The sequence below is a fragment of the Lepus europaeus genome, chromosome 7 (genome assembly GCF_033115175.1).
Source record: "Lepus europaeus isolate LE1 chromosome 7, mLepTim1.pri, whole genome shotgun sequence".
Classification (NCBI taxonomy): Eukaryota; Metazoa; Chordata; class Mammalia; order Lagomorpha; family Leporidae; genus Lepus; species Lepus europaeus.
This window is the reverse complement of record NC_084833.1, coordinates 114,300,777-114,325,579: the sequence shown is the minus strand read 5'-3', so window position 1 is coordinate 114,325,579 and position 24,803 is coordinate 114,300,777. Positions and strand designations below refer to the sequence as shown.

The following is a 24,803-nucleotide window of genomic DNA, read 5'->3' as shown; positions in this document are numbered from 1 at the left end:
GCTCTGATCCCAATTCCAGCCTCCTGTTAATGAGCACCCTAGGAAGCAACAGGTAGTGGCTCAAGTGGATGGGTCCCTGCTACACATATGGGAGATTAGGACTGAGCTAGCTTCCTGGCTGTGGCCTAGCGCATTTGGAAAGTGAATCACCATATAAGAAATCAATCTATCTTTATCTCTCTGTCTCCCAAATAAATTTTTAAACATTTTTTTTTAAGAAACACAGAATCTGGAGCCAGACTCCCCAAGTTTAAATCCTGACTCTACCACTAGTCATGTGACATTAGGCAGTTAAGTAACTTATTTGTACCTCAATTTCCTCATATAAAGTGACAATAGTATTAGTATCTATCTTTAGGTTGTTGTGAGATTTAAAAGAGTTAATAGATGTGAAGCACAAAAGGCAGTACCTGGCATACAGAAAACTTACACAGTAGAAGCTACCATTATTCGTGTTATTAAGCATCACTCACTAGCTTCTGTGTAGACCTGTCCAAAGCGGTAGTAGCACATCTTGTACATAAGACAGTTGAGCAGCACTGGAGAACCCTCACGGTCCACACGGAATTCCCCAGTTGGAGTATAATAGTCATTCTCCTTGATATGTTTGCCTGTGTCTGTGCTGCCTCCAATCCGAACCATCCAAAGAAACTTGTTGATATCTAGGAGAAAAAACAAAAAACAAAAAAACTGCTACATCACGAAGGCTGCTATAGTAAAATAACCTATGAAAAGGTAACTTTCTAAGACAAGACCTGATTTTTCTAATGATGAATGATACCATTTAACTCAAATTTATAAAAATAGGAAAGATGATGTATGGGCAAAACGCTTCCTCAAAATATGTAACTTCTTAGAAATTATTAAAATCCAAATCCATGGTATTGGTCCAGACTTAAACTACAATTGAAATTAGACCTAGGGGCTGAGGTTATGACAAACTGAGCTAAGCCACCAGCTACAAAGCCAGCATCCTATATGGGCACCGAGTCCAGCTCCCTGCTTATGTGCCTGGGAAAGCGGCAGAAGATGGCCCAATCTAGAACTCCAGGATGGAATTTCTAGCTCCTGGCTTTGGCCAGGCCCATTCCTGGCCGTTATAGCCTTTTGGGGAGTGAACCAGCAGATGTTAAGATCTGTCTGTCTCTCCCTCTCTCTCTCTCTGTAACTCTGCTATTCAAATAAATTTTAAAAATCTTAAAAAAAAAAAAAAAAAAGAAAGCAATTAGTCCTAAGTATACCCAGCCCCAGCCACTGCGGCCATTTGGGGTGTGAACCAGTGGATGTAAGATCTCTCTGTCTCTGTCTCTCTCTCTCCCCTCTTTGTAACTCTGCCTTTCAAATAAATAAAATAAATCTTTTTTTAAAAAAAGTCCTAAATATTAGCGGGGGCTAAGCTACTCAATGTTGTAGTCACCAGTCACAAGTAGCTCCTGAGCACCTGAAATGTGGCTAGTCCAAATCAGGATGTGCAATAATAAAATATCAGAGGCCAGCGCTGTGCCTGCTCCAGCTGCCTGCTTTCATGCATGCTGAGTCAGAATTCATACTGACCTTGCTGTTGGATTACAGTGCTGTTTTTTTTCCCATTATGCATTCTAGGAACAAGGCCAAAGGTAGAGAGAAGGTATAAGCAAGGAAAATGTTAACCTACCCCAGAAAACAAGTAACTGAAGCACTTGTGAAACGTCCTACAACAGGTCCCTTGAAAGAAAATACTGTAACGGTGACAAGGATGATGACTTTATCCCCAGCCACACCCACAGAGGGTCCAACACTGACCAGGCTCCCTAAGAGGTACTGGGATCCCCACAGCCCCAAGGAAGAGAAAGGATCACCCCGTCGTCCTCAGGGCCTGCTCAGACTCAAACTGGGATGGGGGGGATCCTGCTATTTTGACCACTTGTAAAAATCCTTCAACTCTAAACTTCTTCACCCAAATGTGACACCAACTGTCAGGGATTTTAAACAAATCATTAAAGCAGCAGAGGCTCCCTGGGCCTCTATAGGGCCTGCTTGGCCATCAGAGGTATTTAAGTCTGAGAAACCTATTTGATAGAATTATTCTACAACTCAGACAGTTCCCTAATTCAGACAACTCCCTCTTGACCTGAGGTTTTAGTATCAATAAGGTAGATCATCATTAAAGAGAAATGCTATCAAACAAATCAGCACTTAAAAACTCTGAAAAGCTTCTAAAAACACAGACCCTGAACCAGTCAGAAAGCTCACATGACCTGCACCACTCTCCCCTTGGGCACGCTACCAGCCTGGGACAGACAGGCAGCCCTCCATTTCCTTGGGAGGAAAGGACACTGACAGATGCTGGTATATGGTGGAGACAGGTGTCTTGATTCACAAGTTCCATTTCCAACTGTGCCACCACTGGATCTCGCTGTTTTACCAGGAAGGGTTGACCACTGGGTGGCAGGTTACTGGGGATCAGGGTATTCAGAGGATCCTGAAGCACCACCATCCACCGCAGAGATCACTTATTGACTGTGGAAGGAAAACACACTCCTTTCAAGGGAGGGGTCTCCCTCCAACAGCAAGGACTGGCCCCTGTCATCACTGACTGTGGGACAGCCTGATGTTGCACACCTCCAAGTGGGATGCAACCCAAAACTCAGGGTGCTGCTTATGCACTATTCTTGCTGCAAAAAAGGCTGTCTGAATCTAACTGCTCCAGCAGACCAAACACAGGAAACAGCTCAAATACCACAACAAGGAAACATCCAGACAACCCCAGGACACAGGACACACGCAGCACCAGCCAGGACTCTTCAAGTGACTTAAACACACAACCAAACACAGCATGTGCACCTTAACTGGATCACAGTGTTGGAAAACTCAGCCACAGAAGACTTAAGACCTTTGGGGAAATGTGGCTATGGACTGGACGTTAGGTGATGTTAGAGATTTATGATTAATTTTCCTAGATGGCTTTGTCAGACAGTCCTTATTAGGATACTTAGCTAATAGGAAGCACCACAGAAGTCTTAACTGACATTAAAATCCCAAATCTGAGTGCACTGGTTTGTGATTTTACTTTGGACTACAGGAAAAAAACTAGAAAGGAGAGGAGAGGAGAGGAGAGGGGAGGGGAGGGGAGGGGAGGGGAAGAAAGAAGGAAGGAAGGAAGGAAGGAAGGAAGGAAGGAAGGAAGGAAGGAAGGAAGGAAGGAAGGAAGGTGGCTGAAGCTTTCACAGAAAAATGCCAAGGAAATCTTCACCAGACAGTCCTTCTCTATCACAACAATGTTCTGATTTATTCCTCTCATCAAACAAAGGCAATTTTGCCTGAGATTTGATGGGTAATGATCAGGCATCTACCATATAATCCTAATTTGACTCCTTTTCACTTCTTTTTGTTTCCTAATCTAAAAAACTCCTTAAATGGCACCCACCCATTGTTCTTCAGTTAAAAATGGAAAACATAGGCCAGTGCTGTTGCACATCGGGTTAAGTTGCAGCCTGCAATGCCAGCATCATATATGGGCGCCAGGTCAAGTCCCAACTTCTGATCCAGCTCCCTGCTTAACATGCCTAGGAAAGCAGTGGAAAATGGCCCAAAGTGCTTGGGCCCCTGCGCCCACATGGGAGACCCAGAAGAAGCTCCTGGCTCCTGGCTTCAGCTCTGGTCCAGCTCTGGCCATTGAAGCCATCTGAGGAGTAAACCAGTAGATCAATCTCTCTCTCTCTCTGCCTTTAAAATAAATCTTTCAAAAAGAAAAGTAAAACACACTGCATTGACATGGTTAAATTACCCAGATCCTCAGTTCTTCAAGAATGGATTAAACAGCTAGTATTATCACTTACAACAGTGTCTTGACCTTGATAGAGCTCATGATGAGAAATAAAGATTATATTTTTTACTTTTTTAATTCCCTGTTTCCGTGAACTTTTTGAAGTTCCCCATGTATGTTTTATATATATATATGTATGTGTATATATATATATGTGTGTGTGTGTGTGTGTATATATATATATATATACACATAGATATACGTGTGTGTATATATAAAATGTTTGTAAGCTGGCAGACAATTATAAGGTTTAAAGCCAGTACAGATAAGCTAATTAAGTTCATTTTCACAAGCCTCATGTTCTTTGTGTTACTGACTGTAGAATTATTCCTATGTCTTTAGATAAATATGGCATATCTACATTAGAATTATTTACATATACTTGTTGAGAAAAAAAAACAAAAACCTCAAACCTCATTAAAAATACTTAGGCGCTTCCCAGATCAGAAAAATATCCTAGTAAGATATTAGTAAAAGAACAGAAAAATAGCATCTACTTATTTACTTGGAATGTATGCCCTGCAGCTAGAAATACAGTCAAGTACATTACCATCAGAGGAATACCCAGTGAGGCCTCCAAAAATGACCAACACATAGCTGACATCAAGCTCCCTCATGATCTCATAGGCTTTTTCTTCTGTGGATGCCATTGCCTATGAAAATAAATGTATAATTCTCAGAGAAAATCTCAAGTCAGATAATCCCCTCATGGAGGAATATTTCCCATTAGACATGGCAGACCAGTCAAAGGATCCCTTCATCTTACCTGCCCTACTCGAGAAATATGGGTATTATTCCATGTGTTGTTGTCCACTAAAATTGTCCGATTTGCCATAGCTGTAATCTGGTAGCCGTAATCCCACCATGACATGACCTTTGCGTCCTGAAAGAATGGGAAATGGAAATAACAGACTTCTCACTGCCTCTAAAAACCAGAAGCAAGAGGAGTGCAATGGCACCTTTGATCTGATAGTTTTAATCAATTTCTAAATAAAGTGATTCATGCTTAAATGAAAAGTAAATCTGAGCATTTGTTCTACCATTTACATACAATCATGAAATCTTAGCACAAATTATATACAATCTAACATTCCCAATATTTTTACATCAGATCACTTTATATAAACAAGTACAATGGAATGGAAAGTGTGAAAGATTATGCAAAATAGCAAAAAAAAAAAAAAAAAGCCTAGTACTATTAGAGAACTAATTAATCTATTGACAATATCACAAAAATACCAACCATGGGAAACGATGGGCAAGGACTAACAGATTCTTAATTTCTAACAAATCAGATTCAGAAATGCTATTCCCAATAGCTACTGTAAAGGAAGTCATTTCAGATCCTCAAAAGGTATAAATTAAAATGTTAAAAGTAGCCGAAGTCTAGACAATTATCAGTCAGGATCACCATAGAAAACATCCCTGAACTGAATGGAGACTGACCTTTAAGACTTATTCAAGACTAGGATTCTAAAATTCTAATTTCTCCAAGCTTCTCACCTATTTGAAAGTTATATGATTCACTAAATATCAAACGTCTCCCCCTTCCCCACAGTCCCACTCCTCCATTTTTACCTCTGGAGTATTGTGACGAAGCCAATAATACGCTTCTCGGAAGTCATCAAAAATAATCCTACTGCCATCCCCACCCCGGGCAGACAGCACAATGGAGGGAGAAGAGTAGGCCTCACTGGTCACCCAGGTTGAATGAAAGGTGTAGGTAATGAGAAAGAAGGCCATAACCAATATCATCCCACTTGCCACCTAAATGAGAAAGAATTATGTGGTAAACCATACATTTGCACATGACAGCTGCTTACACACAGTCAGTGTAGATGTGATGAATCAAAATAAGTCCGGGGCTACACGCATCAATTCTGACAACTTAGGACAGTGCTCTATGTTACTCCCCAAGTCAAACACACACACACACACACAGCTTCCCAAAATTCTCCTTAACATTACTTAATTCTCACTTCATTCTTAATAGGGTATGTAGAATCCTGTTGCTTCTTGCTCTTCTTGTCTGGACGACTTATGTCCAGATTCTTCATATATGTGGATAGCACCTGGGAAACTCCAATGCCAGAAAGAATGCACATAACAGGCGCCAACACCAGCATCAGACGCACCTAAAAAACACAAGAGGTATGATCAGTCTAATCTGTGTTTTACAGATATCAGCCTACTATTAGATCATGATATCAATTTAGGGATTTTTATTAAACATGATTTTTCAATGAAAATGGAAAACACTTGATAGAGCTACAGAAGTTATGTATTTCTTAAACTTTGTTTCAGTTATATACAGCTGTATATGTGTGTTTGCCCTGAGTAAGGACAGGACATAAATTATATTTACTAACTGTGGCTTGAAATCAAAAAGAGTAGAAAAAATATTGTTTTATTATAATACGTACAATTCCTCCTAGCACTAGAGGCCAGCATTGCAGTACAGTGGGTAAAAGGACCACTTGCAATGCCAGCATCCCATGTGGGTGCCAGTTAGTGTCCCAGCTGTTCCACTTCCAACTCAGCTTCCTGCTAATGGCCTGGGAAAAGCAGTGAAATATGGTCCAAGTGTTTGGGTGTCTAACACCATGTGGGAGACCCAAAATAATTTCCTGGCTCCTGGCTTCAGTATGACCCAGCCCTGGCCATTGTGACCATCTAGGGAGTGAATCAGTGCATAGAAGACCTTTCTGCCTCTCCCTCTCTCTAAATCTGACTTTCAAATAAATAAATATTAAAAAAAAAATCTTGCATTGGATAGTATTCCCAGCCTTCAAGAAAAAAATATGATCTCCCTTTTTGAGACACCCAGGGTCACATTCTCCAATGAAGTGCAAGAGTAGCTTTCTAACAAAGCCATGAATCCAAGAAAGCTGAATGCCAATCCCACAACCAGAATGTGTCTTACACGTTCCTGGAAAGGATCAACAACAGGCAGCTCTATGATTCAGCCCTTCCAGTGCTCAGAGGGAAGCACTGGCACAACCATCAGTACTTTCTGAATCCTACCAGGCAGAAAAAATTAGAGGTTGAAAGGTTTGCTAGGACTGAGAGCATTCCTCACCATCACAGCTGAAAAGTACATGCTGGTCACACCATACATGATGATAAAAATCCGGGCATCAGACAGGTTGCTAAAGCAGTAATAGAGGCCAACTACAAAAGAGGGAAGAAAAGTAAGCAGCTGAGCCCTGTCCATAGGAACCTACAAGGGAAAGTATCTTCATTATATGGGTAATTCCACACATTTAACCCAGCAATTCCAGTTCCAATAATGTATCCTAAAAAAAAAAAAAAAATCATAGAAATTTTCTAAGAATGTTTACTACAGCACCCTTTAAAATAGAAAAAGATGGGGCCAGCATTATGGCACAGAGGGTTAAGCTGCCTCTTGCAATGCCAGCATCCCATTTGGGTACTGGTTCAAGTCCCAGCTGCTCCACTTCCCAACTAGCTCCTTACTAAGGTGTCTGAGAAGGCAGTGGAGGATAGTCCAAGTGCTTGGGCCCCACACCCACGTGGGAGACCTGAAAGAAGCTCCTGGCTCCTGGCTTTGGCCTGGCCCAGTTCCGGCCATTGTAGCCATTTGGGGAGTGAACCAGCAGATGGAAGACCTCTCTCTGTCTCTCCCTCTCTCTGTAACTTTGCCTTTCAAATAAAAAGAAAAATAAATCTTAAAAAAAAAAAAAATATCTGGGCCAGCACTGAAGTTAAGCAGGTTAAGCCACTGTCCGCAGTGCTGATATCGCATGTGGGCACCAGTTCAAGTCCCAGCTGCTCCACTTTCAATCCCACTCCCTGTTAATGTGTCTGAGAAAGCAGATGAAGAGAGCCCAAGTGCTTGGGACCCTGCATCCACGTGGGAAACTTGGATGAAGTTACTGGATTCTGCCTTTGTCCTGGACCAGCCCTGGCCATTGTGACCAGTTGGGGAGTGAACCAGCGGACAGAAGATCTGTCTTTCTCTCTCCCTCTCTCTGTAATTCTGACTTTCAAATAACTAAATCTTTAACAGTAAATAATAAAATAGAAAAAGGTTATAAACAACTTAAATGTCTAACAGTAAGGAGTTGATTATAGTATATTTATAAAATAGAATATATTTTGATTTCAACTCCTATTAATGAGCATATTGGGAGGCAGCAGGTAACAACAGCTCAAGAGACTCAGATCGAGTTCTAGGCTCTTGGTTTTGGGCTAACCCACCCGGAGTTGTTGTTGTCATTTGGGGAATGAATTAGTGGATAGATCTTTGCCTTTCATATAAAATGAAAATAAATAATCATTAACTAATTTTTAAACTTTTTTTAAAAAAATATTTACTTATTTATTTGAAAGTCAGAGTTACACAGAGAAAGAAGGAGAGGCAGAGAGAGAGAGGTCTTCCATCTGCTGGTTCACTCCCCAATTGGCTGCAACGGCTGGAACTGAGCTGATCGGAAGCCAGGAGCCAGGAGCTTCTTCCATGTCTCCGACACAGGTACAGGGGCTCAAGCATTTGGTCCATCTTCTACTGCTTTTCCAGGCCATAGCACAAAGCTGGATCGGAAGTGAGGCAGCCAGGACTTGAACCGGCACCCACATGGGACGCCAGCACTGCAGGCAGCGGCTTTACTCATTACGCCACAGTGCCAGCCCTTCAATTATTTTTAATAGATCACTTTTTTAAAAATAGAATTTATCAGGGTAGCACTGTGGGGAAGCAGGTTAAGCCACGGCCTACAGTATCGGCATCCCAGGTGGTCACCAGGTTTGAGTCCTAGTTGCTCCACTTCTGATCCAGCTCCCTGCTAATGGCCTGGGAAAGCAGTAGAAGATACCCCAAGTTTCTGGTCCCCTGTTACCCACATAGGAGGCACAGAAGAAGCTCCTGGCTTCTAGTTTTGGCCTGGCCCAGCCCTGGTTATTGCAGCCATTTGAGGAGTGAACCAGCAGAAAGATCTCTTTGTCTCTCTTTCTCTATCACTCTGCCATTCAAATAAATAAATAAATAAGTCTTTAAAAAAAAAAAAAAAACACACAAGATGCTAGCACTGTGGCATAGCAGGTAAAGCTACCATCTACAATGCCAGCATTCCATATTGTCTCCAATTCCAGGCCCAGCTGCTCCACTTACAATCTAGCTCCCTGCTAGTGTGCCTGGAAAAGCAGTAGAAGATGGCCCATTTCCTTAGGTCCCTGCACCTACATGAGAGATCCGGTGAAGCTCCACATTCCTGGCTTTGGACTGGCCCAGCTCCAGCCATTACGGCCACCTGGGGAGCGAACCAGGGGGTGGAAGACTGTCTCTCTCTCTCTGCCTCTGTCTCTGCCTCTCTGTAACTCTGCCTTTCAAATAAATAAATAAAAAGAAAAGAAAAAAAGAAATACTATCACATGAGACGCTAGACCTTTTGCCTTCTTAACATCTTTTCATACCTCTGTATTTTCTTTTTAAGATTTTTATTACTTATTTGAGAGAGAGAGAGAGGGAGAGACAGAGAGAAAGATCTTTTTATCTACTGGTTTAGTCCCCAAATAGCTGCAACAGCCTGAGCTGAACCGATCCAAAGCCAGGAGCCAGGAACTTCTTCTGGGTCTCCCAGATGTGTGCAGGGGCCCAAACACTTGGGCCATCTTCTACTGCCTTCCCAGGCCATAGCAGAGAGCTGATCAGAAGAGGAGCAGCCAGAATACAAACCAGCACCCTTATGGGATGCCAGCACAGCAGGTGGAGGCTTAGCCCACTATGCCACAGCTCCAGCACCCACTTCTGTATTTTAAAAAAATTTTAAATGCTATATTTTATATATTTCTATAAATATATAGAAGAGTATATATAAATATATAGAGACTATAAATATATAGAGACTATGATTCCTATGAAGTTAAAGAAAACAGAAGGGGGATAAGCTACATAATCCTATTCTATTCAGTAAATAACTGGATAGAGTGGACACCTGGCCTAACAGTTAAGATGTCACTTGGGATGCCCATAGCCCATACTGGAATGCCCAGGATTGACTCAATGCTCCACTACTTCCAATCCAGCTTCCTGCTAAGGTATACTCTGGGAGGGAGCACACAACAGCTCAAGTGCTTGGGTACCTGTGCTTCTCAAATGTTTTAAAATAAATATATAATTGATGAGGCCAACAGTGAAGTGTAGCAGGTTAAGCCACCACCTGCAGCACCGGCATCCCATATGGGCACTGGTTCAAGTCCCGTTTGCTCTACTTCCAGTCCAACTCCCTGCTAATGTGCCTGGGAAAGCAGTGAGGGATGGTACAAGTGCTTGGGCCCCTGCACCCATGTAAGAGATACAGAAAAAGCTCTTGGCTCCTGGCTTCAGCTTGACCCAGCCCCAGCTGTTTTGGCCATTTGGGGAGTGAACCAGAGGATAGAAGTTCTCTCTCTCTCTCTCTCTCTCTAACCCTGCCTTTCAAATAAATAAAATAAAATCTTTAAAATAAATAACATAATTGAATAAATGTATAACTAAAACATTAATAGTGGCTAGTGGGGGCCAGTGCTGTGGTGTAATGGGTAAAAACTGCCACCTGCAGCGCCTGCTGCTCCACTTCCGATCCAGCTCTCTGCTATGGCCTGGGAAAGCAGTAGCAGATGGCCCAAGTCCTTGGGCCCCTGCACCTATGTGGGAGACCCGGAAGAAGCTCCTGGCTCCTGGCTTCGGATTGGATCAGCTCCAGCCACTGCAGCCTTTTAGGGAGTGAACCAGTAGATGGAAGCCTTCTCTTTGCTTCTGCCTCTCTATAACTCTACCTTTCAAATAAATAAATAAATCTTTAAAAAAATGTGTCAAGAGATGTGTGGTGAGAACTGCAATTTTTCCTTTTTTCGTTTATACTTACATATATATTTTTACAATATACAAGCTATTTTCACAATGAGAAAAAATTGCTATTTTATAAAAGAAAGATCCTTAATGTTGGTAAATTCTAATGTATGTGGATTGGCCAGGTAACTTAGGGAAAAGGCTTCAGCAGTGCCCATTTTGGAACTTCAGTGTTGCCATGAGGAAAAATGAGGTGAAGAGAGAGGACCGCGGCCGGCGCTGTGGCACAGTGGGTTAAAGCCCTGGTCTGAAGAGCTGGCATCCCATATGGGCATAGGTTCAAGTCCTGGCTGCTCCACTTCCAATCCAGCTCTCTGCTATGGCCTGGGATAGCAACAGAAGATAGCTCAGGTTCTTGGGCCCTTGCACTCGCGTGAGAGACCTGGAACAGGCTCCTGGCTCCTGGCTTCAGATTGGTGCAGCTCTGGCCATTGCGGCCATCTGGGGAGTGAACCAGCCGATGGAAGACCTCTCTCTCTGTCTCTACCTCTCTCTGTAATTCTGTCTTTCAAATAAATAAAATAAATATTAAAAAAAACCTGAATAAAAATCAGAGTTGAATTTTTTTTTATTTATTTTATTTTTATTTTTGACAGGCAGAGTGGATAGTGAGAGAGAGACAGAGAGAAAGGTCTTCCTTTTTGCCGTTCGTTCACCCTCCAATGGCCACCGCGGCTGGCGCACTGCAGCCGGCGCACCGCGCTGTTCCGATGGCAGGAGCCAGGTGCTTCTCCTGGTCTCCCATGGGGTGCAGAGCCCAAGCACTTGGGCCATCCTCCACTGCACTCCCTGGCCACAGCAGAGAGCTGGCCTGGAAGAGGGGCAACCGGGACAGGATCGGTGCCCCGACCGGGACTAGAACCCGGTATGCCGGCGCCGCAAGGCGGAGGATTAGCCTGTTGAGCCATGGCGCCGGCCCCAGAGTTGAATTTTAACTTATAACATAAACGGGTAGAAAAACTGAGGCTCTAAACTTGCCCATATCTATAACCACTCAACTTCTAGTCTGCTTTAAATGTTAGAAAAATATGCTTAACCTTCCTCTTTATAAGACAGGTCAAAAACATGGATAAGGGTAGTTCACATACTTGAAATCAAGTGGTGATTCTTACGATGAAACGCATTTAAGAATACAAGGCAGACAAACCTGGAAACATGAAGACAAGGAGCTGCAGGTCAAAATAGTAGGAGGACCATGTTGTGGGCTGATGCTCAGATACAGATGCAATGATGGGGATGTTGTTCTTAGCATAAGAAGGATCCAGCAGCGAGTAGAAACGGCCCGTCCAGGGAGATATTTTTCCTGGCAGCATAAAGGCAATAAAATTACTTCACAAACAGTCCTGAAACAAACTAACAACTGATATTGGTTAATGACAACATCCCATTTTAATGAGATTCTCAGAGACAGAAAAGGACGAGGCTTTTGCTCAAATGCCAATACTTCAGGAGTTTCACTCCTTCCCTTCTTTCCAACTTGACAGTGCTCTCATCAGCACAGTCAGGAGGATAAAGTCAGGCTGCACATAAGTTCAGAGGACAGAGGTAGAAATGCCAAACGGAAGGGCTTTAGGTGAAATCTGGTCAGACCAAGACCAACTGTAGAGAAGACCAAGTCAACTGTCCTCTGGCCCTGCTCTGAGTTGGCCAATGCACAGAGACTTGAGCAAAATCAAATTGGCCTCTGAGAAGAAGTGCGAACAATGGAGAAATAAAAGTACAGCATGATTTAGTTCCCATCGGATTAGATGGGTGCCACTTTGTAGAGTAAATACTCAAAATAAGGATTTCTACCACTCAATCAGTAGAAAATAAATAAAGAAGGTAAGATTACTAAGGTAAGGTACAGCCCTTTCACCAGCTATGATTAAGAGCTACTCTAACAAGACACTCTCTGCTGTGCTGGGCTGACAAGTGGATTAGATGTTAAAAAGTAGGACATCATGGGCTTGAAATAAACAAACAGGAAAGAATCTTCTGTGGTCACAAAATACTTTCTTTCCAGAGTTATTCCATTTGCACTGAATGTGAGCTTTCCCTACCTGTCAGCATGAGGAGAGCTCCCACAGTGAGGAGGACAAAGCCCACCAAGGAGATGACACTCCGGAAAAGAACTTCAAATTGCTGTGGGTTCAACTTGCTGCGCAGGTAATCCACAAAGGCATGTATCTGGCAGAGGCCAAAGACCCCAAAGGCTGCCATGTGCTCCGACGAAAGGACAGGCTGCAGGGAAAAGCAAATGGATGGTGATAATATTCAGGGAAAAACCAGTGCGTCCAGCCCAGAACTGCATTATCCTGATCTAGTTCAGGCCAAAGGGTCAAAATGAGTTCTGAGATCCCCAAAGAAGGCAGGGCCAATTTAGGGAGGGTTTCATTCACCTGCCACATTTTTTAAAAGATATTTCAGGAGTGCCTAAGAACATACCATACATTATCATAGTCATTTCCTTAATATAAACTGCAATTTCCCCTGAATTTCCATTCACTGAAATTTTCATCATTCAAGGTCCAATACAAACACCATCTCTTCCTAATCTGCCAAACCCATCGCTCCCCACTACATTCCTCAGCACTTCAGATCTCTTCTAGCACTTCATCATTCTTTGCTTTAGACTAGCAGTTCTCAAACTCTAGTGGGCATCACAATCAGTGGGGATGTTAAGACAGCATGCAGAAAAGTCAAGAAAATTGATTTAGAACATCTCTTAATTCTTAAAGGCAAACTATTTCACCCTCATCTTTAACCTGTGTTACAAGATTCAGCTGGTTGGAAAAATCTTTATATTTGCAAATACAATGGCAAGTGGTTTGTTTCTTCTTCTAAATTCTTTTTTCAGACACACAAAGCAGGAAGAGGCTCAAAACAAGTAAGAATGAGATTATATCACTAAACAAATCTGTGCTTAAGAATTTGGAAACTGAGGCTGGTGTTGTGGGTAAAGCCACTGCTTGCGACGCCCGCATCCCATATGGGTGCCAGTTTGAGTCCCGGCTGGTCCACTTTAATCCAGCTCTCTGCTAATGGCCTGGGAAAAGCAGCAGAAGATGGCCCAAGTCCTTGGAACCCTGCAACCCATATGGGAGACCTGGCTCCTGGCTCTGGCTTCAGCCTGGCCCAGCCCTGGCCACTGCAGCCATCTGTAACTCTACCTCCTCCCCACCCTCCCCCCACTAAAAGAGACTGTCTTAAGGACTGGAATCATAATTTTACTTTTTTAAATTTCCTAGTCATTAGCAAATTGCATGTACTAGGCAATCAATAAAGAAATATTTGCTGACCTCAGAATAATGGTTCTACTTTCATGAGAATTCTAATGGGAAATCACATATTATTCTGATTTAATAGCTGTTTGTTTACCCTATGGAGTAATGAGGTTAAAAGGTATGTACTTTGCTTCCTGAAGGACTTGCACAAAGTCCTCAATATAAACATGGGGATCCACTGCTATTAAATTAGGTCACTGTAATTACAAAAGATGGGAAAACACAGTTTTGAACACTCACATCAACACAGCTCAAACAAAACATCCCTCCACCTCCCATAAACTTAAGCCAAAGTAAGAGTCACTGACTTCAAACCTCCTGGAACAAATATATTTTAACCTGTTCCTGAAAGCAGACTATAATGATCAATACTTCTGTTGCTTCAGTTAACACAAGCAGTCCAAGATCAGAGCTGTGAACATGTCTTACTCTTCTTAAAAGAACCCAAGATCAATCAATGTAGTTGGAAATGCTTAGAAAAAGTAGAAGCTAAAAACTGCACTCGGTCTAGGGCTCACCTGGAAACCCACAAAGGAGATCTGCATGGAAAGTATGGTACCCAGGCAGTAGACGGTACAGTAGGCCACGTAGATTCGATGGGAGAAACGGCCTGTGAGCATCAGCACCAGGACGTGGAGCGGGATCAAGTTGATCAGGAACACATAACCCCCCCATGAAGAGACCTACAGCAGGAGAGAAACAACAGTTCCTCTGAGCACTCCTCCTCAGACCACCATCAGTGTACCTTAGAATATCACCTGTGGCCTTTTTAAAGAGCATCTCATAATACTAACTATAAACTTTAACTTTGCCAAGTAACTTAAAAAGTTTAAGTAACTTTTTAAGTAGGAAAAAAAATTCAAACCTATTACTGTATCTCAGTCCTGCTTCCTTGTAGCTACTGATGTCATGATCACGTAACAAAAAGTACCCAAGTCTCGGGTAACCTAGATGCAATCTAGTATAAAGTCACACAAAGGATTTAGGGATACATACGCACACAGAAGTAGTTAACGGAAACACCTTAAGTATAAACATAAGATTGAAAGGGAAAATACAATAAAGGGGCCAGCATTGTGGCTCAGCGGGTTAAGCTGCCACATGCAACACCAGCATCCCGTATCATAGCTGTGGTTCAAACTGGGTCCCTACCACCCATACAGGAGAGTTGGATGAGCTACTGGCTCCTGGCTTTGACCAGGCCCAGCCTCGATCATCATGGTGATTTGGGGAGTGAACCAACAGATGGAAGATCTTTCTCTGTCTCTCTCTCTGCCGCTATGCCTTCCAAATACAATAAATATTTAAAAAGAAAAAGAAAAAACTTATTAGATGGGGAAAAATTTTAGGGGAAAATATCAGAAAAGAAAGTTGAATGGGGCCAGTGTTGCGGCATGGCAGGTTAAGCTGCTACCTGGTTGCTCTATTTCTGATCTAGCTTCCTGCTAATGCACCTGGGAAAGCAGTGGAAGATGGCCCAAGGACTTGGCACACACATGGGAGACCTGCATACTGTTCCAGGCTCCTGGCTTCAGCCTGGCTCAGCCAGGCTGCCGCAGCCATTTAAGAAATGAACCAAGTGGATGGAAGATCTCTCTGTTTCTCCCCCTTTCTCTGCAACTCTGCCTTTCATATAAATAAAACTTTAAAAATAGGGGAAAAAAAGTTGGTAAATTAGGGCCAGCATGGTGGTATAGCACATTAAGCTGTCACCTGCAATGCCAGCATCCCATATGAGCCCCAGTTTGAGTCCCAATAGCTCCACCTCCAATCCAGCTTCCAACCAATGCGCCTGGGGAGACAGCAGAAGATAGCCCAAGTACTTGGATCCCTACCACACACATGGGAGACCCACATGGAGTCCCAGCTCTTGGCTTTGGTGTGGATCAGCCCTGGCCATTTGTGGCCTACTGGGGAGTAAAACAGTGGATGGAAGATTTTTCTTTCTATCACATTCTGTATCTCCCTCTCTCTGTAATTCTGCCTTTCATATAAATAAATAAAATATTTTTAAAAGCAAGAAAGTTGATCAACTAATTAATATCCAGAGGAAATAAGAATATTCAGGGAATTTTAAAATTTAAAAATATAGAAAAGTTACCATATAGAAATAAGCAAGGGCACACTTGGCTGCCCAATAGATAGAACCAGTCTTTACTGCCTTGATCCACATGTAGTAGGTAAGCAGCATACAAAAAATGGCAATCCCTGTAGAAAAAACACACCAAAAATTAATGAAGAGGTCATCATGCTAGCACAGTGGCTATAAATATGGCTCTGAAATGGTCAGCCTGGATTCATACCTCAGGTCCACTATCAGGTAACAGTGTAATTGGAGACAAATCATTTTACCTCCCTTTCCCCAGTGTCCCATAAAAAGGAGTCTGTAATAGTATGTACTTCATTATACTGTTGTGAAGACAAATGCAATTAATGCATGTAAAGCACTTGAAACAGTACCTAGCATATAGTAAGCACTCAGTAAATGTTGGTTATTGTTATTTTTGCTCTTTGCAGGCACTAAATTCCCTGTTAACCTGGTCTGAAAGATATCCCGCACCACCATGCCTCCACATCTTAACCCAAGTTGACCCTTATGCCAATTGCCCCTCTCGTAAAAGAAGTCCAACTTCAGGGCCCAGTTAACCTGAACCACTTCCAAAAAGCCTCCCTTAATCCCCAAATCTGAATTAATCTCTCCTCGCACTACATTCCTGAAGTATTCTCTTCATATTTCTATCATTACACCTAGTACTTGCTACTTTTCATTGAAGTTATTTTTATAGGTTCATTTTTATCTTCCTTAGTAATTATAAGCCAACAATCTTATTCATTACCTATCTTTATAATACATAACACTATGTTCTCTCGGTAACATTCAATATATGTTGAATTTGAAAATAAGTTAATAAAAGTCATTACGGTTTTAAGGATACTCATTCCCCTTACCTAGAAAAATAAAGCAAATGATTATAATGTTAGAACAATTAACTCTAACTTTCTGAGTCCAGAGATAAATCAAAAGCCTCTAAGAAAAGTACCCATGCAGCCAGCGCTGTGGTGTAGCAGGTAAAGCCGCCACCTGCAGTGCCAGCATCCCATATGGGTGCCGGTTTGAGTCCTGACTGCTACACTTCTGAAGCAGCTCTCTGCTATGGCCTGGGAAAGCACTGGAAGATGACCCAAGTTCTTGAGCCCCTGTACCCATGTGGGAGACCCAGAAGAAGCTCCTGGCTCCTGACTTCGGAGAGCCCTAGCTCTAGCTGTTGCAGCCAATTGGGGAGTGAACCAGCGGATGGCAAACCTCTCCCTCTCTCTCTCTCTCTCTCTCTGCCTCTCCTCTTTCTGTGTAACTCTGACTTTCAAATGGATTTAATAAAAGAAAAAAAGAAAAGCATCCAGCTATCATTCCAGAAGGGATGATGGAAAAAGAATATGAACTTGTCTGAGATCCCTTCCTGCCCATTTCTAATCTTCTCACCCAAATGCCATTTTTATTAATGCTGAGCAGCAGACCTGCTTCTACTTAACCTTATGAAGCTCTGTTGGAGAATGAGCTGAACATTAAAGTCTCACCTTCATTATCATAGGAGCCAGCCACAGATCGGGAGATATATCCAGGGACAACAGCTATCATGGCAGCAGCAAGCAGCCCAGCCCCTGCATCCTGCAAGAAAAGAAGGGAAATAAGAACTTCACACCACTCCACTCGGGATACAGAACTAGACCATTCTGTTTATAATGGGTCCAGAAAACAGTCCAATCATTTCCAAGGTAGATGTGGGATGCTAGAAATGCTCACAGCACAAGAAAGCTACAAATTTCACAACCAATTCTCCATGATGGCACCAAGTCTGAAACTGAGTACACAGATGCTGAAGACAGACACACCATGAGAACTGTCAACCACCCGATGCTGCCCCAGAACAGACTGACTTTCAGTACCTCCAGGCTTATCAGTCCTTACCCCTAACAGTATTTGTACATCACAGAAACACCAGTCATGCTTCTAAATGCCAAGTGAGGATAACCAAAAGAAGAAAATTATTATTTGAGCTACAAAGTCAACAGAGTAGGTGATACTCTACCTAAAAGGAAGAAGCCAGGAGCTTAGATCATTATATCGGAATATCACCAGGGAACTTTTGAGCTCAGAAAAAAGTGCTGGCCTTGCAGCATCCCAAGTTAAGCCACCACCTGAGATTCCAGCATCCCATATGGGCGCCAGTTCATGTCCCAGCTGCTCTACTTCTGATCCAGCTCCCTGTTAATGGCCTGGGAAAAGCAGAAGATGGCCCAACTGTTTGGGCCACTGCCATCCATATGAGACCCAGACTGAAGCTCCTGGATCCTGGCTTCAGCCTGGCCCAGCACTAGCAATTGGAGCCATCTGGGGAGTGAACCAGCAGATGGAAAATCTCGCCTCTCTCTCTCATCTGGGGGGTGAACCAGCGGATGGAAGCTCTGGATCTCTCTATCTCTCCTTCTAATTTTAACTTTCAAAATAAGTAAATCTTAAAAAAAAAGGGGGGGGCGAGAAAAATATATAACTCACACTCCAACATAACAAGAAACTGTCTGGGACAAGGGCAGCAAGGAGAAGGACGAACAGTTTTCCAAACTAAACTCAGGTTTCCCAAGCCCTCCTACTAGTTTATCACCTCTCCGGTATCTCCCTGGCACCACAGCCAAAAACTAAGAATAGCATCCAGGAAGCAAGGGTCAGCAGTGCTGAAATCTGGAAAAAGACAGTCAGCATTACTGAACCTACTATAGAAGTCAAATGTTTTAAGAACTTTAAAACAAATGCTGGAAAAAAGTGAGCAATTAATTGCCAAGTGCTTATCTCTGGCAGATGAACTAACCACTTCATGAAGTTATTTTTCCATTTATGTAGTAATTTACATTTTATTTATTTATTTATTGACAGGCAGAGTGGATAGTGAGAGAGACAGAGAGAAAGGTCTTCCTTTTTGCCGTTGGTTCACCCTCCAATGGCCGCTGCGGCCAGCGCACCACGCTGATCCAAAGCCAGGAGCCAGGTGCTTCTGGTCTCCTATGCGGGTGCAGGGCCCAAGCACTTGGGCCATCCTCCACTGCACTCCCGGACCATAGCAGAGAGCTGGCCTGGAAGAGGGGCAATCAGGACAGAATCCGGCGCTCCGGGGTGCTGGCGCCGCAGGCGGAGGATTAGCCTGTTGAGCCACGGCACCGGCCAGCAATTTACATTTGACTTTCAAACACTCTTTCATGAGGATACACAGTTAATAATGACAAGAATCCACAAATCCTAGGGAGGGGTTGGAATGAATCCAAGTCATTCAGTCCAACAAAAATTGTCATTAGCCTTGGTCTCCAGGCCCTTCGAAGGCTTGCAGACCCGCAACCCTCTAGCATCAACTCGAGAGGTTCAACAACATTCATTCCCAAGCTCCAGGCACCCAAAGCCTTTACCTTGAGCTCTTTGGTAAGGTGGTACGTGACGATGGTAGTGAAGGAGGAGAAGAGAGGGGCCAGGAACACACAGACATTCCGAATGTCGATGGTGATGTGGAAAAAGTGGAGCACGTGGTAGATTGCAGCAGAGGTAATCATTAAGCCTGTAACAGGAAGAAACTGCATTAGGTTGTTCTAATACGACAAAAACCTTCAGAGAAAAAGGGCAAATCAGAGTATCAATAAAGAAACCACCAGAAACACTACTACAGCAACTGTAGGAGGCCTATAAATTTGTCTCGTAAATATTCAATCACAAGTCCAGATTGTAAACTCACCCATTTCTACTCTCCCACACTTACTCTATCTCTATAAGATATACTTTTGAAACTCTGCAAGCAGAATGAAATTCCAAGTGCCACAAGAAGAATCTAATAAAAGTGAAAGATGCTGTTCTATAGCATACAGATATAGTAGTACCCCCTTATCCACAAGGGATATGTTCCAACACTCTGCTGTGGTTGAATACGCTTTATTCCCGTTAAAACCAGTGTTGAGACTTACCTCCACAATGGAGCACTGCTGGGAGCTAGGGCCTCATGAGAGGTGTCTAGGTCACAGTCTCTGTACATGCATGAAGATATTGATGGTTTTCTCACAGAAATGGGTTAGCTATGGTGGAAATTCGGCCCTCTTTTTTCACTGCATGTGCCCACTTGCCCTGCTTTATGTCCTAACTTAACAAAGCACAGGGCCCTCATCAGAAGCCAAGTAGATGCTAGTGCCCAATCTTTTTTTGTTTTTTTTAAAGATTTATTTATTTATTTGAAAGTCAGAGAGAGGAGAGGCAGAGAGAGAGAGAGATCTTCCATCTGCTGGTTCACTCTCCAACTGGCTGCAACGACTAGAGTTGTGCCGATCCGAAGCCAGGAGCCAGAAACTTCTTTTGGGTCTCCCACACGGGTGCAGGGGCCCAAGGACTTGGGCCATCTTCTACTGCTTTCCCTGGTCATAGCAGGGAGCTAGATCGGAAGTGGAGTAGCTGGGACTCGAACCGGCGCCCATATGGGATGGGAGCACTGAAGGCAGCAGCTTTACCCACTATGTCACAGCAAGGGCCCTTAAACCTCTTTTTTATAAATTACCCAGTCTTGGGGGGCGCTGGCATGGGTGCTGCAGCAGGTTAAGCCATTGCTTGAGAAGCCAGCATTCTATATCAGAGCACCAGTTCAAGTCCTGGCTGCTCCACTTCCAATCCAGCTCCTTGCTAATGTGCCTGGGAAGACAGCAGAAGAAGGCTCAAGAACTAGGGCACTTGCCACCCAAGTGGGAAAACTGATTGGAGTTCCAGGCTAATGGCTTTGGCCTGGACCAGCCCCTAGCTGTTGCAGCCACTTGGAAAGTGAACCAGTGGATAGAAGATATTTCTTTCTCTCACTCTCTCTTGCTCCTTCTTTCTCTCTGTAACTCTGCCTTTCAAATAAAGTAAATCTTTAAAAAAAAGTGTCAAAAAACAAAATAATTACCCAGTCTTGAGTATCTACTACAATAGAAAATGGACTAAAACAGGCCCCCACTGAATCCTTGAACATATGCCATAGTACCTATGACTATGCAGCAGCTCAATGACTAACAGACAGGTGGTATAAACAGTGTGGATATGTCGGCAAAGGGCAGATTTACATCCCAAGCAAGACAAGCAAGACTGCAGGAGTTTTCATCATGCTACAGCACACAGTTTAAAGAACTATTTATTCCTGGAATTTTTCATTTAACATTTTCAGGTCAGGAATAACTGTACATAACTAAAACCAATGAATGCAAAACTGTGCAGAAATGGCTACTGCTTTTGATCTGCTCTTTGGTTTTTTGTTTATTTAAATCCTAACCCCTCACCTGGGTATATTGTTCCTCCTATGATTCGTCCCAAAGGGTACCAGGCCCGGTCATCAAACCAGTTATGGAATTTATAAAACCCCTCCTCGGCCAGGAACCGGGTAGTCCGATAATTAAAGTACCTATAGCAAGGAAAAAAAAAAAAAGAATGTTTCCTCCTCTTCATACTCAAACATTTACACTAATTTGCTCTGAATTTTGCTCCTCAGGCTACACCATTGAGGAATTTATCCCGATTCAAAGGAAAGTGAGTTTGACACCAAAAGTTGTGCCATGAAAATCACTTTACTTAAATTTCCTTATTTCTAGCTCCACACTTGCTTGAACCAAAATATTTCTTCCACCCTAAGAAAATGAACATAGAGTTCAAGCACGATATTTTAGCAGGCTGGCATGTGGAGCCCTTGTGACCAGTCAGGGAATTCAAGCACCCAGAAAACAAGATGTGGGCACCAACACATGTTGGTTCTTTCTGAGTGACAGGAACATGCCAAAAATAACTTCTATACCACACACAAGGACACAATGCTAACTTCAAGTGATGAGCATCTTTGAAAGATGTTGGTATAACACCACATGCAGGAAGCAAAAAAATTAACCCATGCCAAGAACACAAACTTAATCAGAGTTTAAACTTGTCACGAGATCTACTCATGTTATTTAAAATAATTCCAAACGCTCTTGACATAGTACCATAAAAATAGAGATTACATTAAAAATCTTAAATAAAATGCTTAAAGTTTTAAAAGTAAAGACAAAGTTCTTTAGGGCCATGCTATATAATCTTTCTATTAAGTTATACTTGTAAAAAGAAGTAAGAAGGATGGGCTTTGTGGGACAGCAGGTTGGGGCGAGCTGTGTGGCACAGCGGGTTAAGCCACTGCTCAGGATGATTACATTCCAAATCAGAGTATCAATTCAAGTTCCACTGCTCCACTATTTTTTTAGATTTATTTCTGTTATTTGAAAGGCAGAGTTACAAAGAGGGAGAGAGAAAAGGAGCGAGACATTCCATCTGATGATTCACTCCCCAAATGACCATAAGGGCCAGGGCTAGGCCAGACCAAAGCTAGAAGCCAAGAGTTTCTTCCCAGTCTCTCATGTGAGTAGCTGGGACCCAAGCACTTAGGCCACCTTCGGTTGCTTTCCCAGGAGCATCAGCAGGGAGCTGCATTGGAAGTGGAGCAGCCAGGACTCGAACCAGCATCCATATGGGATGCCAGTATTCCAAGAGGTAGTTTAACCTGCTATGCTACAATACCCGTCTCTCCATTGCTCCACTTCTGATTCAACTCTCTGGGAAGGAGCAGAGGATGGCTCAAGTACTTGGGTCGCTGTCACCCACATGGAAGACCAGGATGGAATTCCTGGCTCCTGGATTCAGCCTGGTCAAGCCCTGGCTATTGTGGCCATTAGGGGAATGAACCAGAGAACAGATCACTTTCGTTCTTTCTCTCACTAGCTCTCTCCCTCTGTCACTCTTTCAAATAAATAAATAAATAAAACTTTAAAAATAAAAAGGGGTTGGCATTGTGGCACACCACCATTTATGCAATTGGCATTCCATGACTTTTGATTCTGACATGGAATGCCAGTTCGAGTCCTAGCTCCTCTGCTTCCCATCCAGCTCCTGCTATATGTACCTGGGAAGGCAGTGGAGGATGGACCTGCCACATATGTGGGAGACCCAGATGGACTCCCAGGCTCCTGGCTATGGCCTGGCCATTATGGCCATGTTGGGACTGAAGCAGCAGATGGAAGACTTCTCTGTCTCTGTCAGTATGCCTTTCAAATAAATACGCTGGTTATTTTTTAAAAAGAAATTTTAAAAGAAGTAAGAAAAAAAGGCAGGCAAAAATAAGTAAATAAATAATAGGGCCTCAAACTAACGTAGTTTAATTACTACAGATAATCATGACTAACCGTTCTCCTGTCATTGTCCCTGGTCATTCAGGTTTTAATAGCTAAAGTATAGGGGGGCCAGCGCTGTGCTGCAGCAGGTTAAAGCCCTGGTCTGAAGTGCTGGCATCCGTTATGGGCACCGGTTCTAGTCCCGGCTGCTCCTCTTCTGATCCAGCTCTCTGCTATGAAAGCAGTAGAAGATGGCCCAAGTGCTTGGGCCCCCGCACCCACGTGGGAGACCTGGAAGAAGCTCCTGGCTTCGGCTCAGCGCAGCTCTGGCCATTGTGGCCATCTGGGGAGTGAACCATCAGATGGAGGACCTCTCTCTCTCTGTCTCTACCTCTCTCTGTAACTCTTTCAAATAAATAAAATAAATCATTAAAAAAAAAAAACACACAGCTGAAGTATAAGCAGCAGATAGCAGAAATCTCTGTCCTGTTTGTCACTGATGACTGTTATTTTTATAACTGTCAAGCGAGACAGAAGGGAAGAGAACAGCCAACATGTGACAGACCTTAAGTGACAGGGTTCAGTGTGTCCTTAACCTACTAGCAGGCAGCAGAAGAAGCATAAGTTAGTGGAAATATGTCTGGAGTAGGGTCACTGTGGGCCTCAGTTTCCTTCTCTACAAAACATGTTTCAAATCACATACTTTTATGGTCCCTTCCAGCTCTGACTACAGAACAGATACTTCAGTTTCCCCTGACAGTCTCACCTCAACATTTGCTCTTTCAAGGGCCCACATGCTGGCATCCCACGTGGGTGTCAATTCGAGTCCCAGCCACTCCACTTCTAATCCAGCTCCCTGTTAAAGTGCCACCAGGAAGGCAGTAGAGGATGGCCCAAGTACTCGCGCTCTTGCACCCACATGGGAGACCCTGATGAAGTTCCTTGCTCCTGGCTTTGGCCTGGCCCAGCCTCAGCCATTGCAAACGAGTGTAGGCATTCAACTTTAGAGTCAATATTCCACAAGTTGAACAGGAAGTCAAAAATGTATTATTCTGGCTCTACAAATTTTTATGAGTCTTTACTTGAGGGGAAAGTAACTCAGTGCCTCCAGTCTTTAGAATCAAACGAACCTATATTCAAATCTTAGCTCCTGCACTTACTAACGTGTGTAACTCTGGACAGCCTCCTCTCTCAGCAGGAGTCTCCTCATTTGTGAAAACTAGATAACACGTCCGTCTCACGGGGTTATTGTGATTTGGAGAAATCCATGAAACAGTGGTTCCAACAAAATGAATAATTAGTAATATGTTAGTCACTGCTATCACTAAGGGCTTTAGCCTATTCATCTATCTAAAAAAATCCCTAATCAAACTCATGGCTTTAACTTTTTTTCAATACCTTAGAATTTAACCAAAAACTCAATTTCTATCATATAAATTGTTAAACAATTCATGATTTGTAATTCTCTTTTGAGCCTTAAATTCACACCTGGCCCCTTTTCCTAAATTTGCTGTTGAGCAAACTAAGAAGCCAGACTTCGCTTAGCATAGCTGGCTGGCACCGCAGCTCACTAGGCTAATCCTCCACCTGCGGTGCCAGTACTCCGGGTTCTAGTCCTGGTTGGGGTGCTGGTTCTGTCCTGGTTGTTCCTCTTCCAGTCCAGCTCTCTGCTGTGGCCCAGGAAGGCAGTGGAGGATGG

The 24,803-nt window shown here is 43.2% G+C and overlaps 1 protein-coding gene across 1 annotated transcript in view; it reads right to left on the bottom strand.

Annotated features, from left to right (window-relative positions):
• The window catches only part of STT3A (STT3 oligosaccharyltransferase complex catalytic subunit A), a 34,819-nt gene that overhangs the window by 5,513 nt on the left and 4,503 nt on the right, over positions 1–24,803 (bottom strand). Inside the window, exons 4-16 of the mRNA XM_062197284.1 lie at positions 21,254–21,375; positions 19,376–19,521; positions 17,498–17,588; positions 16,023–16,129; positions 14,440–14,604; positions 12,698–12,878; positions 11,803–11,958; positions 6,885–6,976; positions 5,785–5,940; positions 5,384–5,572; positions 4,572–4,688; positions 4,356–4,458; positions 474–662 (exon numbers count right to left, since the gene is read on the bottom strand). Coding sequence (XP_062053268.1) covers positions 474–662; positions 4,356–4,458; positions 4,572–4,688; positions 5,384–5,572; positions 5,785–5,940; positions 6,885–6,976; positions 11,803–11,958; positions 12,698–12,878; positions 14,440–14,604; positions 16,023–16,129; positions 17,498–17,588; positions 19,376–19,521; positions 21,254–21,375 — 1,814 coding nt within the window. The remainder of the gene's footprint in view (positions 1–473; positions 663–4,355; positions 4,459–4,571; positions 4,689–5,383; positions 5,573–5,784; positions 5,941–6,884; positions 6,977–11,802; positions 11,959–12,697; positions 12,879–14,439; positions 14,605–16,022; positions 16,130–17,497; positions 17,589–19,375; positions 19,522–21,253; positions 21,376–24,803) is intronic.